At 38.6% G+C, this 18,949-nt stretch overlaps 1 protein-coding gene across 17 annotated transcripts in view; it reads left to right on the forward strand.

The window, feature by feature from the left end:
- The window catches only part of RAPGEF2 (Rap guanine nucleotide exchange factor 2), a 235,011-nt gene extending 216,714 nt beyond the window's left edge, over positions 1–18,297 (forward strand). For 6 of the 17 annotated variants that reach the window (XM_027597876.2, XM_027597880.2, XM_027597877.2 and 3 more), the window contains 12 exons: positions 1,648–2,031; positions 2,930–3,141; positions 3,234–3,357; positions 3,970–3,993; positions 5,048–5,271; positions 6,720–6,926; positions 9,153–9,305; positions 10,074–10,196; positions 11,464–11,689; positions 12,526–13,085; positions 15,082–15,387; positions 16,226–18,297. In XM_027597876.2, coding sequence (XP_027453677.1) covers positions 1,648–2,031; positions 2,930–3,141; positions 3,234–3,357; positions 3,970–3,993; positions 5,048–5,271; positions 6,720–6,926; positions 9,153–9,305; positions 10,074–10,196; positions 11,464–11,689; positions 12,526–13,085; positions 15,082–15,387; positions 16,226–16,251 — 2,569 coding nt within the window. In that variant the 3' untranslated portion in view covers positions 16,252–18,297. The remainder of the gene's footprint in view (positions 1–1,647; positions 2,032–2,929; positions 3,142–3,233; positions 3,358–3,969; positions 3,994–5,047; positions 5,272–6,719; positions 6,927–9,152; positions 9,306–10,073; positions 10,197–11,463; positions 11,690–12,525; positions 13,086–15,081; positions 15,388–16,225) is intronic. The other 11 variants (XM_027597885.2, XM_027597886.2, XM_027597892.2 and 8 more) reach the window with 8 other exon arrangements.
- The last annotated feature ends 652 nt before the right edge of the window (positions 18,298–18,949 follow it).

Here is an 18,949-nt window from a genome sequence, read left to right on the forward strand (position 1 = left end):
ACAGACACATTTTTAAAGACTATTCTAGTGTCAGTTGCTCCTGCCTGCCTAACTTTTCTAGGAGCTTCATTTATTTAGATGACAGTTATCTAGGACAATGTGGTTGGCCAATGCTGCCTGTGATTGTGCATTACACTATGAAAAGTACCTCGCTCTAGAACTAAACTTGTAGTTGCTTCGGAGCTTGGTCTCCTGCTGAATAACTGCTTATCTCACGTATTACTGGCAGGAAAACATTGTGCCTGATTTTGTGAGTCCCCTGAACGTTACTTCCCTTGATATATATCATTTGTATCCTCAAGCCACAAATTAGCGAAAGTTGAAAAAGTGATTAAGTTTTGGCTCTCATTTAATGACCAGATTCTGCACTGATGGAATATTAAGTAGTTCCATAAATCACATTTTTTTCTTTCTTTCTTGCCAGATGGAGTGTTTTATTGTACTTGACTTTTCCATTATCTATATCTAAACCTGATTTAATTCATTCAAAACTTCGTTTTTCTTGCTATCAACTATAACTTTCATACTCTCCTTCACTCCTCCTTTATTTCCAACCCTGACACTAGCAGTTAGTGTTGTTTTAGGAGATCAGTTTTTCTCATGGTCATTTGAATGTACATTGATATATCTGTAACCATGATGGAGTACTACAGATCTCCATTGAGGTGCAGATTCATGATTCACATTCAAAAAAATTATAGATGAATACATGTCATGGGCTTCATGAGTAATGAAAACTGGGAACATTAAATCTGTGAATGTGAAGGCCTCAAGGTATGTGTTTCCTGTCCTGGTTGCTTTGGTGAAATATACAACAGGTCAGTTTATCAGGACTCCCACTGTCCCATTCTGTTTCTGTCTTTATGGACTTTGGCCTAGGAAAAGCATTTGTCTACACCCCCCCCTGCGCAAAAAAAAGAAAACCACAGGGCAAACATCTGGATTCTATTTTCAACAAGTTGTTTACAAAGAGAAAGGAGTATTAATGAGTTCTCATCTCTGTCACTGATATTAACTACTCATTAATATTTGGGAGCCTCTGCTTCCTCATCTGATAAGAATAATACTTGCCTCACTTGTAGGGTTTTTGTGAAAATCAGGTGTTTAAAAGTTAAAAATCTGTATTAGGATTGTTGTACTCATAGTATCAAACAGAGGGGAATAGCTTATAGGTTTCTTTGGTTTTTGAATAAATAGGTAAATTTGGATTAATCCAGTTTGGACCCATCAATAGTCACAGGTTCTCTCTGTGAAAATAGGGTGATGACCTGTGTCTGATCTCTCCTGCTGCCTTCCTTAGAGCCTATTTTCTTATTTAAACTGAAATTTCAAATTTAGCTCTTTTCTGTCACTTTTAGCAAAAACAGATAAAATAATCTAGAAAGCAGGGAAGGGCAGGAGAAAAATGCACTACAACTGGTACAAATGAAATGACGTGTGATTCGTTAGCTTCCATCAGTGGCTTCTGGTTAGGTGATTCTGGGAGCTGATGACTCAGGCAGCAGTTGCACTCTCTGTCCTTATAGAGAAGAATTCTTCCATCCTTCAACTGAGCGTTCTTGTAAATATTGTCTACAAAGCAGCATTATTCTTTCAAGTAATGTCATGAGACTACTGCTTAGGCTTTGAATTCTGTGTTTTTCATAGGTATTACTTGAAAAACAACATGGAGACAGAAACTCTTTGTTCAGATGAAGATGCTCAGGAGCTGTTGAGGGAGAGTCAAATTTCCCTCCTGCAGCTCAGTACTGTTGAAGTTGCTACACAACTGTCCATGCGAAATTTTGAACTTTTCCGTAACATTGAACCAACCGAATATATAGATGATTTATTTAAACTCAAATCCAAAACCAGCTGTGCCAACCTGAAGAAATTTGAAGAAGTAATTAACCAAGAAACATTTTGGGTAGCATCTGAAATTCTGAGAGAGACAAACCAGCTAAAGAGGATGAAGATCATTAAGCATTTCATCAAGATAGCACTTCACTGCAGGGAATGCAAGAATTTTAACTCAATGTTTGCAATCATCAGGTGAGGGAGCATACTGGTCCTAAGATTCAATTCAGTTTGTAGATCAAAAATATATATCAACCTAGGAACACCATATAATTTGTGTAAGGGTAGCAGTTTTTAATTGAATCCTATGGAATGATTCTTCTTCTCTGAATCCAATCGTTCTTAATTTAAAATCTCCTGTAAGCTACACATAGAGCCCAGAAAAGCTATATTCACTAATTTTTTTTTTTTTTTAGTTCTGAGAACTAAAAAAATGGGCAAATTATTTGAATTTCTCTGAACATCAGTTTATTTCTCTGTAAAATAATGATGTCCCAGAGAGTGATTGGGTAGATTAAATGGTATTATGTAGAGTTCTATCAGCTAGCACAAAGCAGGTGCCCAGTAAATGTTCATTTTTTTCCCCTTTTAAAAGTGCTTATATTGAGGCTGGAAGAAAATATAAACTGAAACAATTAGCAATATTGATATTCATGGTGATATTAGTCATTTTCTTTCACTAGGAGTTTGAGTGTACTCTCATTTCTATTATGACTTTCATTTTATTATTACAGGATAGCTGGCTAGTCCGTTTTATCAAATGCCCGCTATGTGCCAAGTGCTTCTCTATGTATGGAGACAAAGCTGCAAAACAAAATGCTACCCTCGTGATACTTCACATTCTAGTTTTTTGTTCGTAAAAAACAGACTAGAAAGCTATAAAGGGAAGAAGAGTAATAACCCTTGGCCCTGACCCTGCTTCTATCTTCAATTCTCATTACCCAGAATTATTAATAGTTTCTTATGAATCCTGTAAGTTGCTATGTAAATACAGCATAAACACAGAGGTGTTATATATTAATAAACAGTTTGCTGTTTTACCATCGTTAATGAGTAATTTGGTTTTATGTTACTTTTCTTTTTTTCCTTTCAGTGGCCTAAACTTGGCACCAGTGGCAAGACTACGAACCACCTGGGAAAAACTTCCCAATAAATATGAGAAGCTGTTTCAAGATCTCCAAGACCTGTTTGATCCCTCCAGAAACATGGCAAAATATCGCAATGTCCTCAACAGTCAAAACCTACAGCCTCCCATAATCCCCCTATTCCCAGTTATCAAGAAGGATCTCACATTCCTTCACGAAGGTAAATATAAAGTAGATTTTCTGTCTTCACTTGTGGAAGCACAGAATAAATGAATGCAACGTGATCCCCTTTTTCTTCTTTGCCAATTATAGGAAATGACTCAAAAGTCGATGGGCTAGTCAATTTTGAGAAGCTAAGGATGATTGCAAAAGAAATTCGTCATGTTGGTCGCATGGCTTCAGTTAACATGGACCCTGCCCTCATGTTCAGGACTCGGTGAGTGTGTCAAGTTCAGTAGCACATGTGGGATTAGAGAAGTTTGGGCTTAGAGCTTCCTAATAAAGGAGAAATTTTTGAATATTTATATTTGTAGCATGGTAGAAATTATATAAGGTCATGCTGAGAATCCCCCTTGAGCTCCAATTTTAAACAAATGTCTTATTCTGCATCAGGTACACTTTTGACTATTAGTAAAAACAGCTTGTCCCGTAGAAATTTTTCACTTGACACGAGACAGAACTATGCCTTATTTGTCAGAACACCAATTTGTGGAGCTAAAACTAGTAATTGGTAGGATGAACCGAAACATGTAGAGAACCCAAACAATATTGTCTCAGTAGCTATACAATGGATTTAGTTGTCCGTGGAGTCAAAAGTGATTAATCCAGTGAAGGTGAGGAGTTTTTAGAACAAAAATTTTAAATATCTGTCTTTTGAGCCAGAGAATTACTGCCAGTAAAGCTGTGTGTGTGAGGTGATTATGCAGTTTAATGTTTGTGAGCTTCTAGTACTGCTTACCCAGAAGTCTAGTCCCTTCTTTCTGAGCTTGTGATCTTTCTGTCTCTCTTTCTACACCCATGCTTCAATCTCCATGGCTCTCACTTACAGGAAGAAGAAGTGGAGGAGTTTGGGGTAAGTGGTGGAGACCTTGCAAACCCACACACGATTCTTATTCTGCTCATTGCATTGTTTTCTTACCTGCTGTATTTTCTGATGCTTTGCATTTTTTTCTTAACCCTCTTGCTCTAGCAGAATTTCAGCTGGCAAACTGACTTCAAGTTTAATCTGTTGGGGCTTTTGCTTTTGAGGTCATGATCCATGACAACCGTGAAATGATGGATGATGGTTCTGGGGAACTGTAGGCCAGGCATACTTCCTAACTTTCAAAAAGATTTTAATTTGTGTGCTTTGAAATGGAGAAAGCCTAATGTGGGTTTAGGGGAGGAAGAACATTAAAAGGAAAAACTGTGCAATTTATATAATATTGCACAGATATTTAAGTAAATATGTATAATATAAAAAGTGCCCCTACGTGTTAAAACTAAATTTTTTATAGCTCAACTAACTACTATTTTCATTCTATAAACCAGTACTTTTTAAATGTAATTCTTAACAATTCATGTACTAGTTTCTATATATATATGTTTACATTTGCATGATCATTTTATTAACAAATTGACCCATGTTACGTTAAAAACTCATTACATTTAACTCAAGGAATAAGGAAATGATTGTGAACAGTGTAAAAGCTAACTTTATTTAAATTTATGTAAGACATCCTCTTTAAAAAAAAAGACATTCTCTTTAAAAGAGAGGTAAATTTAATGTAAATCTCAATGATTTTGACTGTGTATTGCATGAGCTTATATATATAAAATCATTATTATTTGCTGGCTTTTATGGAAGAACTGCCTTGAATGCTCTGTAGATGAGAAAAGCAGAATTTCCTAATTGGACTAGAACCAGGTGCCAAACATATATATGTTTGTGTGTGTGTGTATGATTTTTTAACTGAAAAAACATTTTAATCTGTATTAGTCTATATTTCTCTGGAGCAGTTTACTTACCAGAATGAGGCATGTGATCTTTTGAACATAAAATACTTATTGTAAGTCTTGGCATGTTTCAAGTCGCTGCCATAACCCCGTGCTAGAGTGAGATGCATATCTGCCTTTTCATCTTCCAGGTCTCTCAGCCAGGGTAGTACAAATGCAACAGTGCTAGACGTTGCTCAGACAGGTGGTCATAAAAAGCGGGTACGCCGTAGTTCCTTTCTCAATGCCAAAAAGCTTTATGAAGATGCCCAAATGGCTCGAAAAGTGAAGCAGTACCTGTCCAATTTGGAGCTAGAAATGGATGAGGAGAGTCTTCAGACATTATCACTGCAGTGTGAGCCGGCAACCAACACATGTGAGTTTTTCCCTGAAGTGGCTGCAGAATCTGACTGGAATGCAGATTGGTTTCCTGTGCAGTGGTACGGGCCGTGACAAATGGGGCTTCAGCGCAAAGGGGTAATTAGCATCCCGGGGACACGCCAGCCTTTGCCTTGAATGCTACTGCTGGTAGCATTCTGTCCTAGGCTAGACCTTGTGTCCGACTAGGTTAGTGTCGGGAGGATGATATCAGAGACTGACTTAACGGTGCCTGCAGTTTTTGGCTGCATCCCTTTTTCTCACAAAGATACTTCCAGATTGATGGACCACCTGAGAGAGGTGAGGGGCCTACCTTGTCAGAGGGGCCTGTACCTAGGCATGCTGGCTGCCTTTTAGACCCTCAGCCTGGACAGCGGCCAGCAGTAAGTTCACCTACTACACAAAGCAGTAATTCTGCTACACGGTGAGCCACGACTCAGCCTAATGTGTAGCTTCCCAGCCTTTAAAAATCTGGCCAGGCTAGAAGTAGGGACAGTTTTCTGTTTACTTGCATCTGCATTTGTGTGAGATAGAGGCATTTTCCGCGTAGGACACTTTTGGGTCTTTCATGGGCAGGTTTGAAGATACCTTTTATAAAGACTTTAAATGTTAGATAATTTGAGAAGATTCAAATTATTAGATTTTCCCAGGACGCTGTGGAAACACTGTGTGTCATGATGAAGAGTTTGTTCTCTGGAGTCAGATTGGCTTTGAGTTCAAATTCTGTTTGTTCCTCAAAATAGCAGTGTCACCTTAGGAAAGTTATTTGAGCTGCCTAATCCTCAGCTTCTTTATATGTAAAATGGAGGAAGTATATTTATGTCACTGAGTTGTTTCAAATATTTATATACATGCAGAATTTCATTGCCCTACTAAATTGGTTTACTTTCTATATGCCATGGAATTGTACACTCAGTATAACAGTCAAGCAGTATTGGTTGCTATTGGCGGACATAGATCATTCTACCCATAGGAGAGAGAATTTGACAGTAACAAGATTACAGTTCATACCATTTATTAAATAAAAACTAAGCTCATGTATGTCAAGGAACTTTGGACTCCATTTTGAAAAGTAATTCCTAACAATTTTCCTGTTGTAGCTTTTACCATTTATTTGTGCTTTTTATATACATACACATAACATATTGGACTCCCCATATTTTTCTATTTTTATTTTAATGTGGTAGTATTTAATAGTATAATTATCATTTGAGAGCTAGTTTCGTAAAGTAAATATCTTCTCCTGTCATGCCTTTATGACTTTCTGTAGCTGAGTTCTCTCCCACCCCCATTTCTGTCTTTTATATAGGCAATAAGAAAAAAGATGAGAGATACATTTTAGTGTTCCAAAGTGTAGAAAATACTCATGCAGTTTTAAACTTATCTTGTGTATAGTTACTAACCTCTGAAATTTCTTGTTCTGTTTTCAAACCAAACAATGAACAGTGCCTAAGAATCCTGCTGACAAAAAGCCTGTCAAATCTGAGACCTCCCCAGTGGCTCCAAGGGCAGGGTCGCAACAGAAAGCACAAGCCCAGCCCCAGCCCCAGCAGCCACAGCCCCAACACAAAATCAACCAGGGACTGCAGGTTCCTGCTGTGTCCCTTTATCCTTCACGAAAGAAAGTACCCGTAAAGGATCTCCCACCTTTTGGTAGGTGATTAAAACCATATCTTCTTTTGAGGCTATTCGGTGTCATGTTTTTCAGATTAGGAAAAAATCCTTATCCTGAATAACTCTGTTATCTAATATACTTGAGTCTCTCTCCGATTGTTACCTCTTAATAAAACATTAATGTTCACTAAGTGAAATTTTACTTTTGCCAGTGGAAGGGACTGTTTACGTTACAGAGTCTCTCATTTAATCATGCTCATTTGTCATGGCAGTGGGTGGGTGGGGGTGTGAAATGGGAAAATTTTGCTTTTATTAATTTAATTAATGAGAACAGAAGTTGATTTGTCCATACACGTTATTGAAACTAGCTTGGCTTATGATCAATGAATTGCTAGAATTTAGGCAGAATATTTTTAAGTGAAATGATTTGTCTGGAGGTGAATTCTTACTTGTTGAATCACTGATTCTTGTAACTTGAGGGGGGAAATATAGTTAATTCCTCAATGTTAAGGGGCCAAATCATGCTTCATCTTCCATTTAAATATATCTACAAGTTTAGTCCCTTTATGTAAATGGTACAACAAAATTATATTTCATAAAATGTATGGGTTCTTATATATATATATATATATATATATATATATATATATATATATGAAAGGAATATATATATGAAAGGAAACAATGTTAATAAAAGGGAAGAAATTAAAAAAAAAAACCTGTAGTAGAGTTTACTTAGATAAAATAGGTACTTGGTCACTGATGCAGCTCCTGCCCAATTACAACCTGTCCTTATGAGGTGAGCAAGAGTCTTATAGTAGTCCTTCATACTCTATCTTTGGCCCTTTCTTCCTGATCAGCAAGTATGCCATTTGTTGAATTTGGGGAAGAGTGACAAAAGAATACCTTTACTTGATATTTCGCCTTTGAAATATTTGTATTGCTCTCCCTATCACAGAGTTACATGTTTATTTGTCCACTATCTTATTAATATTTATATACTTCTAAATCCCCTGCAACCTGACTTTTATTTCCTCTTTTACACTGAATTTCTTATATGGAAGTTTATCAGTCTTTCTTTTAGCTAAATATGGCCTATTAGCCAAACGTATAGGTGTGCCTGAGTATAAAGCACTTTTTGAATCTGTGTATAATGCTGGCCTTGGAATTTTTTCCCAAATCAAAACTATTTATTCGTACAGTTTTAGTGTAGCTAACATTTTCATGCATCTTGGTTATATTAGCATCTATACATGTAAATAAAATATTGCTTTAAAAGTGGCTTTAAAAAACTGTGTTAAAACAAGATCAAATGCTTACATGAGGTGAAATGAATGAAGGATTACATCTTTGTTAAATTTTACTGCCTCCTTCTTAATGGATTCTGTTAAGTTTAAGAACATTAAAACTAGCATTGATCAAGGTAGTGTCAGGCTATCATGCCTTTCCAAATATCTCTTTGTTGTTTAAAATAAGGTAATTGAGAGTGCCTCATAGGAATACTAGAGGCTTTGTAAAATATTTTAACACGAGTACCTTATTTCTAAAAATAATTTTTTGGGGGGAAAATCACCTCATATTGGCATATGTAATCCTTTTCCTTCTACACTTACTTGATCCCACACTTGGCACGGGATCGCTCCTCTGAAGATCATCTCCCCTGATTTCTGTGACACAGGGCACTTTCATGGGTCTCCTTCTGCCTTCTCTTTCATCTACTTACTTGATCAAATATTAACTGTATGGAATTTCTTAGAATGCTTTTATTCACTTTTCTTACTACTTTTGTTTAGCTCTTGGCTTGTTAGTTTTCTCCCATCGTTCCCACTTCTCTTGAGCTCACATATCCAACAGTACCAAAATACCTGTTTGAGTTCCCCAAAATACTCAAACTTGAATTCTAATAATAAATATGCCTAGCTGTATCACTTTCATCCTAAATTCTAATATTTTCAAATTGTGCTTGTTTTTCTCTTCATTGTTTAATATATTGTTGAATAAAGATGGTGATTACTTTAAGATTTAGAATCTAAAGTAAAATACCCAAAACAGTCTGTTTCTAGCACTCCAGCAGATAGCAATCAGAAACCACATTACAGGTATCGTGTGCCTTCTGCAAGCTTACTGTTTATACCATGATGAGTACAAAGACTGTTGAGAATATAAATACGTTGAAACTGAAGGTAATGTTAAATCTTACAAAAAGATTTTAGTTATTAATGTTATTTCTTTTTCGTCTTAAATACGTATTTCTTTCTTTTACAGGCATAAACTCTCCACAAGCTTTAAAGAAAATTCTTTCTTTGTCTGAAGAAGGAAGTCTGGAGCGTCATAAAAAACAAGCAGAAGATACTATATCAAATGCATCTTCACAGCTCTCTTCTCCTCCCACTTCTCCACAAAGTTCTCCAAGGAAAGGTAGAACTAAATTACTTACTGTTTTCCTTATAGTGATCTATAACATTTCAGCTACAATCAATTCCAGAGTTACGTATTACATCATTTTTGATATTAGAGTCATTGAAAATGATCTACTACGTAATCCCTAAGAGATTTTCCCCCCCTCAGTTTATAAATTTGGAAGAATTTCGGTATTTTTTAATACTATATTTCTAGTAAGTAGCGTTAAACTAGATAAGGCCTTTTAAAACATTTAAGATTTTTATGGATTGTAAGTATGGAAATAATTCTTTTTATACCAAAAGTTGTTCTAACTAAATATGATTATATAACAATAATTACAGAGTAGAGGGCTTTAAATACATAAGAAAAACTAGTATTTTCCTGATTTATTTTTTCATTGTATTAACACAGGTCTTGATTATCTTTTTTTGTCACTGTTTTATTTTAAAAGAGATTAAATTTTATTTTAGGCAAACTGTCTCCCTTATATTGATGCTTTCTGAGATTACAGTAACAGTGGCTTTCTGCTGCATAACCCCCCAAGTTGCTCTCTCCTCCTCCCCTGTAAGTGAATGGGGGGAAGCCAGACATAAACGGCCAAGATGGTTTTCTCTGGAGGAAGGCCAAAGAGATTAACAAATTATTTGATTTCACTGACATGACAAATACGTTTTCAGCTTTGCTTTTTAGATATTTCAGACATCTGTGCATTTTGTGGGGTATCAGTCTCTACTGTCCTGGTTAAATGGATACATCTAAATTCTTTTCTCATCCTGTTGTTAGGTGGCAGTGGCAATCAGCTGAGATCTTTTGGCCCCGGGCAGCTGGACTTAACCAGTTCCTCCTCTTCTCTTGGAAGTGAGAACAGTAACAAGAATAACAATGCACCACGGACCTATGGGATAGGTGGGGTTAATAGAACCAAAACTGGGGTGGGAAAGAGAGGAATTTTCTCATTATTAGTTAAGGAGAATGGGAGAATTCCTTTAAATGTCAAGTGCTCCATCTGAGTGATGATTTTTTCTCGAGATGTTTGTTTTTGTTTTTGTTTTTGTTTTTGAGCAGACTGTTCAGCAAAGGCTTTAAATCTTGTCTGTCACAACTTCCAGTGTGGTTTATAAAAAGATTTCTCATAGATGAACACCTTAAACCTTATCAAGACCTGTGCAACCTTTAAAAAATAAATCAGGAATTAACAAGCTACTAAAAGGATGGGGAAGTACTATTTCGAGAGTACATTAGCAGCATTTAGGTGTTCTAGATTTAATTTTTTTATTAGGGACGTGGCACAGAAAAATTTGCATTGCATCCATATAATCATATAAAATCAGTATTTTAAGGTAACATGAGATCTATAGTAATGTTTAAAAAAATGAGTTCTGAGAAAGAAGATTTCAATTTTTTTATTAAAAATATCAAGACAAGTGTCTCTTCCTTTGTGACTTTCAAAATTATTTTTAGCAACAAAGGAGAGTTTTCCTTCCGGTGAAAAAATGTCCTTTGGGACATCTATTTAGACATTGTGATGGTCTAGGGAGAAAAATGGAGATTTTGTACATTATATCCTTCAAAACAACTGGCTTTTATGTGATTCATCCAACATATTATTAATATTGAAAAACCAAATGGCAAAAAACCAAAGAGGTCTTCTTCAGGTATTATTCTCATATGTCGCCTTTTAAAATTCTAACATAGATACTTCCAGTTGAATTACTCTATACCATAAAGTTCAAAAAATTTAAAACTTCATAGAAGGTTACTGACTTTGCAATTTGAAAAAAAAAAACACTTTTAAACTTGATCATAGTTCTTCAGTTTCTCTTATATAGACTAATAGTAGTGTAATTTATACTTAAAAGAGCTAAGAATAGTCGAGTAGTGCCCTGATTTCTGCAACATTTCCTGGCTCACATAACACGGTCTCTTTTTTTCCCTCCTTAATCTTTCATTAAGCATGTTAAATTTCATTTGAGTAAAAGCTTACCTTATCTCGGTCACCTGGTCTCCACACGTAAAGTGGTCCGTTCCCCGCCCCCCCCCCCCCCCCCCCCCCCGCCCCACTTCAGTGGTGCTGTCTTTGATCCACATTTTGGTTTTGCTTCTGTTTGGTAGACGTCAGTTTTTTGTTGTAAACCCACAGTGTCTAATGAATATGGTTGTATTTCCCACACAGGCTACACCTTGGCTCCCAGTGGTACTGTGGATAATTTCTCAGATTCTGGTCACAGTGAAATTTCTTCCCGATCCAGCATCGTCAGCAACTCTTCCTTTGACTCGGTGCCGGCCTCGCTGCACGATGACAGGCGCCAGAGGCATTCTGTCAGCATTGTGGAAGCAAACCTCGGCGTGGGAAGGATGGAAAGGCGGACTATGATTGAACCAGACCAGTACAGCTTAGGGTAGGCAGCTTTTCTTCCGTGTTCTGTTACATTCCTTCTCCCATCCTTTACAAATGAGTCCTTTACTCCTGATGTATATTTCTACTATATTACATAATGCCTAAGAAATGCTCTCCCATCCCAGTTCTAATTTTCACAATTTCTAGATTACTAAATGCCATGCTATTTTTGTTGTACACACTGCTTTTCAAGTCAAGTTAGGTTTATTCTTCATTGGAAGGCCGTTATTCTTGGGGCGCCTGGGTGGCTCAGTCGTTGGGCATCTGCTTTCGGCTCAGGTCATGATCGCATGGTCCTGGGATCGAGCCCTGCATCGGGCTCCCTGCTCTGCGGGAAGCCTGCTTCTCCCTCTCCCACTCCCCCTGCTTGTGTTCCCTCTCTTGCTGTGTCTCTCTCTGTCAAATAAATAAATAAAATCTTAAAAAAAAAAAAGGGGAAGACCGCTATTCTGTGCTAAAGGCAGAGAGGGTGGCTTTAGGACGTACCCCAGATCCTTTGTAGAAGCTGCCTTCCTGAAATCAGATTATGTTGAGCCATCCTTTAACCTCATAAGGAAAGTGTTCCTTTATTGTAAGCAGGTGGTTGGTCTTTTCCCCCTGGATTTATTTTTTGGTAAGGACAAGGTGAGCAAACTGGACGTAGCAGAACCGGCTATGAGAATACTGTTCAGTGGGGCTTTCATCCTCTTCCTGGGATGAAAAAAGCCACAAAGCCACCTTTCCCCGGGGGGGAGTAGGGAAGAGGGGGGAAGAAAAGGTATTTTGGTTTTGTATCCTAGGTTTCTTAGTTAACAGTCTTGCACTTTTTCTTCCTTTTCATTTCTTTCGACTGCTTAGGTCCTATGCACCAATGTCCGAGAGCCGAGGCTTATATGCTACAGCTACAGTAATTTCTTCTCCAAGCACAGAGGAACTTTCCCAAGACCAAGGGGACCGGGCTTCACTTGATGCTGCCGACAGCGGCCGTGGGAGCTGGACGTCGTGCTCCAGCGGCTCACATGATAACATACAGACCATACAGCACCAGAGAAGCTGGGAGACACTTCCATTCGGGCACACTCACTTTGATTATTCAGGGGATCCTGCAGGTTTATGGGCCTCCAGCAGCCATATGGACCAAATTATGTTTTCCGATCATAGCACAAAGTACAACCGGCAAAATCAAAGTAGAGAGAGTCTTGAACAAGCCCAATCCCGGGCAAGCTGGGCATCGTCCACAGGATACTGGGGAGAAGACTCAGAAGGGGACACAGGCACAATCAAGCGGAGGGGTGGGAAAGACGTTTCCATTGAGGTTGAAAGCAACAGCATGACCTCTGTGACCACAGAAGAAACCAAACCTGTTCCCATGCCGGCCCACATAGCTGTGACATCGAGTACCGCAAAGGGACTCATTGGTAAGCAGATAGAGAGCTTTGTCGGATCTAACTTGTTTCCAAAGTAAAATTATGTGTACATGGTTCTTTTCCTCATTTTGTCGCACCCATTGGTGTATAGGGCTTCCAAATTAGCAGCGTGTTCAGGATTTTGAAATGAAGAGTAGTTAAGAGCTCAGGTTCCGTGGTCAGGTACATACAGATATATTCCAACATTCTAAACATTCAGTAAATTCTGGCAGTCAAGATCAGCAGATTATCATTATGGATGTTCACTTGCCCATTAAGCTAAAATTATGAGGAAGGCTGCCCATTCTTTCTAAAGGAAGAATATTCTTTAATTGAAACTGTTTTAAATGTTCTATTATTCTGTTTTGTTTTAAATGTTCTATTATTCTGTTTTGTTTCCTTGATTGTATTTAGAACTTTGCACTTTGCATGTATAAATCTTCCACTGACTTCGGTTATGCAGACAAATTGGGCGCTAACCAAATGCTCTCTGCTCCCTGTAGAACAAGGGAGATGGTACAGAGAGAGAGCATGATGCAGAAGAGCACAGGCCTAGGGATCTGGCAGATTGGGGTTTGAATCCCTGTTGGCCACTCTACTAGCTTTGCGACATTGGGCAAGTTACCAAACTTGGCCTGTTTATGCCTCTGTAAAATGAGCTGAATAATTTCTACTAATACAGTTGAGGTGGGGATTAAGGGAAATCTAGGGAAAGCACGTGGAACAGTGCCTGGCTAGGAATTTGTACGTACCTGAGACACGCTGCTGCTTTGCCACAGCCCTTGCTGTTGTGAAGTCTTCTGTGCTCCCCCAGTCCTATCAGCTTGTATTTTCTGTGGCATTCAACATCTACGTAATCGAAGCGCAGGACTACGTTACGGAATACGGAGCAAGAAACTCTAGAGTATCATCATTACAGACATCACTTTTATTAGTCAAGAAATTATAGTTATTTTGCCATATAAACAGTAATGGATAGATAACAGTTAATACCTCTTCTTGGGTTGTGATTTTTCAAGCATTTTTTTTTTAAACAAACTAGTACTCAGAATTGTTAATGCAAAGAAAAGAATGATGTTCATTCCTAAAAATTGAGTCTGTGAGGTTCAAGAAAATAAAACTTTAGTTTTACTTGCCTTTACAGAGCTCATATTCTAGGTCATGAACATTAATAAAAGGATTTTAAGAGAAATAACTGTATAGTTTAGGGTTTTTAAATTTGCATCTTTCTGGGTACTACTTTTCCAAATTTAATTCTCTATTTTCCAAAGTGAGGTCCAAGACCTGAAAGTAACCTAAGGTTGATTTTTCTGCCTGACAAAGGTAATGCTGGGTAGGTGCCCGGCAAAGATGGACTAGCCTACCTTGACCTTGGGGCCAGGACAGAAGGAAGGAAATGTTCACCTGGCACTACTAACATGTTCCACGCATACTACTGGGTACCTTTTCTGTTTTCTCTTTGCTTAATCTTTGCAGTAAACCCAAGGGTGCTTATGACTCTTTTATAGTTAAGTACTAGGTTTGAAGGAGTCTGTTTGTTTATTTTTTTTTTAAAGATTTTATTTATTTGAGAGAGAGAGAGAGAGCACATGAGAGGGGGTTGGGTCAGAGGGAGAAGCAGACTCCCTGCTGAGCAGGGAGCCCGATGTGGGACTCGATCCCGGGACTCCAGGATCATGACCTGAGCCGAAGGCAGTCACTTAACCAACTGAGCCACCCAGGCGCCCTTGAAGGAGTCTGTTTAAAGATAACAGATTGCTTAGTTGCTTCTCTCACTGATTATTTCACCACGGAGAGATAACCATTGTGGATATTTGGTCCAGTTAACACCCATTCCCTCGCCTACCATATATCCCTCACAGCTATCTCATACCACACAAAATCACACCTGTGGTTACACGGTTTTTGCTGTCTCAATAATTACTTGTATAATTTACCATAAACATTTGGGGGCATGAAATATTCTTCCACAAAACGTTTCATGGCTGGTACCCTGTCTTTACTACAGCGCGGAAGGAGGGCAGGTATCGAGAGCCCCCACCCACCCCTCCCGGCTACATTGGAATCCCCATCACTGACTTTCCAGAAGGGCATTCCCACCCAGCCAGGAAACCTCCAGACTACAACGTGGCACTTCAGAGATCTCGGATGGTCGCCCGACCCACGGACACGGCTGGGCCTTCGCCGGTACAGCAGGCGCACGGGCATCCGGCCAGTGGCAGGCCCGTGAGCAAACCGCAGTGGCATAAGCCCAACGAGTGTGACCCGCGCCTCGCCCCGTATCAGTCTCCAGGGTTTTCCACCGAGGAGGATGGTACATATCCATTCTTAGAACCCTAACGTTAGCTGTGGTCACTTATGCTGCCGACTGTAAGCTTTCCAGGGCGTTGGTTTTTTTAATACACAAAGAAGAGTTTATATTCAGAGGTCCAAATTTAGAGTTAAAGCTTTCGAATGTTTGAGGTTTTTTTATTTGTTTCTAAATGGCTTAAGAAATACCAAAGGTTGCAGAGGGGAGCACTTGTCATTAAGTGTGTACACGACTAGATTTCTCTACTAATTGTCAACGTTTTCTGTGGAAGTGTTGCATTTGGGCTTTTAATGAGTTCAGATGGAAGTCTGATAAAGAAATAGACTTCTCTATAACTTTTTTGCCTTCTTTCTATAAATCTACCTGGTCATGCTGGAATGAGGATGACAGAGATCATCCCCTCCCCTTATTTTTTCAAGTTTAACTTGTTACGTAAATAATCATTCCGGAAAAAAGCAAAAGACAAAAAAGGAAAATTAATTCTCATCCTGCCGCTTGCAGCTGACCATTAGTTACATTTTATTATATATCCTTCTAGACTTTGTGTAAGTATATATTATTTAAAGTCATGTGCTGCTATGATTTATAATTTTCAATGGATTTATTAACTTTTCAATCAATAATGTTTCTATTTTATATTGTGTATATATATTTAAAGATATGAATCCTATGTATTTTTTTAAAAACTCTATTATTAATCATTACTTAGGTGAGTTATACTAAAGAAACAGCTGTGGTATTTTTATTTAACCCATCAGCGAATGTGTTCTCTCTAGCCCAAGAAGCGACTTGCTTGCTCACTGATGTTTCTCCTTTCTCTCTTTCCTGGTTATGTTTGCAGAAGATGAACAAGTATCTGCTGTTTGAGGCACAGGCTTTTTCTGGATCCAGAGTCAGCCACCTTTAAAAGGAGAGCACAAGAAGACGTCCCTAGCAGCGGAGCCTTGGAACTCACATTCTGAGGCCGGTGGACCAGTTTGCCTCCTTCCCTGCCTTAAAAGCAGCATGGGGCTTCTTCTCCCCTTCTTCCTTTCCCCTTTGCATGTGAAATACTGTGAAGAAATTGCCCTGGCACTTTCCAGACTTTGTTGCTTGAAATGCACAGTGCAGCAATCTTCGAGTTCCCACTGTTGCTGCCTGCCACATCACACAGTATCATTCCCAATTCCAAGATCATCACAACAAGATGATTCACTCTGGCTGCACTTCTCGATGCCTGGAAGGATTTTTTTTAAATCTTCCTTTTAGATTTCAATCCAGTCCTAGCACTTGGTCTCATTGGGATAATGAGAAAAGCTAGCCATTGAACTACTTGGGGCCTTTAACCCATCAAGGAAGACAAAGAAAAACAATGAAATCCTTCGAGTACAGTGCTTTGTCCACTTGTTTACAATGTCTTTTTTTTTTTTTTTTAAGAAATGAATTGAAAGATTGTGCTCAGAGAGTAAATGTTATATCCATTTAATGATTACAGTATTATTTTGAACCTTTAAGTCGGGTTGCCAGCCTGGGTTTCTAAAAACCAAATATGCCGGACAGGGTGTGGTCACAGCAAGGAGAGGGAAGACCTGGCTTGCGACCCTGTCTTCCCGGGTCCCTCTGGCCTCACCCGTGAAGTGCCCTATCCTGGAAGTAGAAGAGGTTAGCCAATTACGTAGATACCAAGACACCTCATCCACTCCTTCCCCAGTGGGTGGGGTTCTTCTGTAAAACTGTTTGCACATGGCCAGGGGAGGGAAATGGGACTCTTGTGTCCTGTGTCTGAGCCTTACAGGAGTGCAGGGCGGTGTCATTGGAGGGCGGGTCCTGCTCCCTTGAGATGGATGGCAAACCCCACTTTTTTTAAGTTATGTTTCTTTGATTTTTTGTTAAATTAGTTTTAGGGATTTTGTTGTTGGTGGTCGTTTTTTTAAGAGAAACGTTCGTAACTGGATAGCCCTGCAGTGAAAGCAGCTCGGGTATTGGAGCAAAAGCCCGCTGTTAGTACTGCTCGGTCAAGACAGCCTCCCTTTGTTGAACTGGCATGAGGGAAGAAGCAAGCCTTTAACGTGATAAAAGAACAAAAGATCGAAAGCCCGCTGAGATACGCCAGCCTTTGCAAGGTGGGTTAGTCACCCAAGACTAACCTGTAAGTGGCTTTATGGACGCTACAGATAGAGAAGGCCTCCGTGTAGCAACCATCTGCTCACAGCTGCTATGAACCCGATAATGACCGAAATGACCCCTCCACTCTATTTTTGTGTTGTTTTTGCACAGACTCCGGAAAAGTGAAGGCTGCCAATCCGAGTAGTACTCAAATGTGAGGAACTGCTGGTCTTGGATTTTTTTTCCATTAAATTCAGCTGATCATATTGATCAGTAGATAAACGTAAATAGCTTCAAATTTTAAAAGTCAAATTGCAGTGTTTTTTCACTGTATCAAACGATGTCAGTGCTTTATTTAATAAATCTCTTCTGTATCATGGCATTTGTCTACTTGCTTATATATTACATTGTCAATTATGCATTTGTAGTTTTACATGTAATATGCATTCTTTGCCAGTTTTCTTATATAGGCTATGGACCTCATGTGCAGATAGACAGAAATCTAGCTCTACCACAAGTTGCACAAATGTTATCTAAGCATTAAGTAATTGTAGAACATAGGACTGCTAATCTCAGTTCGCTCTGTGATGTCAAGTGCAGAATGTACAATTAACTGGTGATTTCCTCATACTTTTGATACTACTTGTACCTGTATGTCTTTTAGAAAGACATTGGTGGAGTCTGTATCCCTTTTGTATTTTTAATACAATAATTGTACATATTGGTTATATTTTTGTTGAAGATGGTAGAAATGTACTATGTTTATGCTTCTACATCCAGTTTGTACAAGCTGGAAAATAAATAAATATAACATAAAGCCTTTTGTCTATATCCTTAATGAATCGTGCATGCTTTTTATTATTGAAGTGTAATAAGGCTCTTGGGTCTCACTGCAGGAGCAAGTCCTCAGGAGGCCAAGGAGATTTATAGTCTATTTAGCGTAAAAACTGACCAATGGCCTATTCTTTTAGGTAGCTGTCTGTTGATTGAGAGAAATTAATGTCACAAACCCAACCATGTTCAGAATTCAGTGTTTCTTGAGATTCAGTGAAAAATAATGACGGTGATCACTATATAGTTACAGAGCATTTGTCTCTTCTCAACCCTTTTCCAATAAAAATCTCTGTGGGACATAATGTTTTAATTCCCAGTATACATACTGAGAAACAGGACCTTGGAGAACTTAAACTGTCCTTCAAGATCATGACCACTAGGTTAAAGGTACAATTTAGCTAATGATTTGAGACTTCTAATGAGTACATAAAAATGGTTATGTCTAAGAAGAGTTCTATTGTTGGGTAAGTTGAATCCTGTTCCAGCCTATCAGAAGGGCATTATACTTAAAAAAGTAAAAATCAGGTAAGCAGCAGCAAGCTATTTAAGCACATTTTGAAACCAAGGACTCGTTTCTTACCCCGCAGCAAGCATAAATACAAGCAGTACCCACCACTCAACCGGGAAGCAGCAGAGGTTGGAGCGG

Source organism: Zalophus californianus, chromosome 2, assembly GCF_009762305.2.
Source record: "Zalophus californianus isolate mZalCal1 chromosome 2, mZalCal1.pri.v2, whole genome shotgun sequence".
NCBI classification, from domain to species: domain Eukaryota; kingdom Metazoa; phylum Chordata; class Mammalia; order Carnivora; family Otariidae; genus Zalophus; species Zalophus californianus.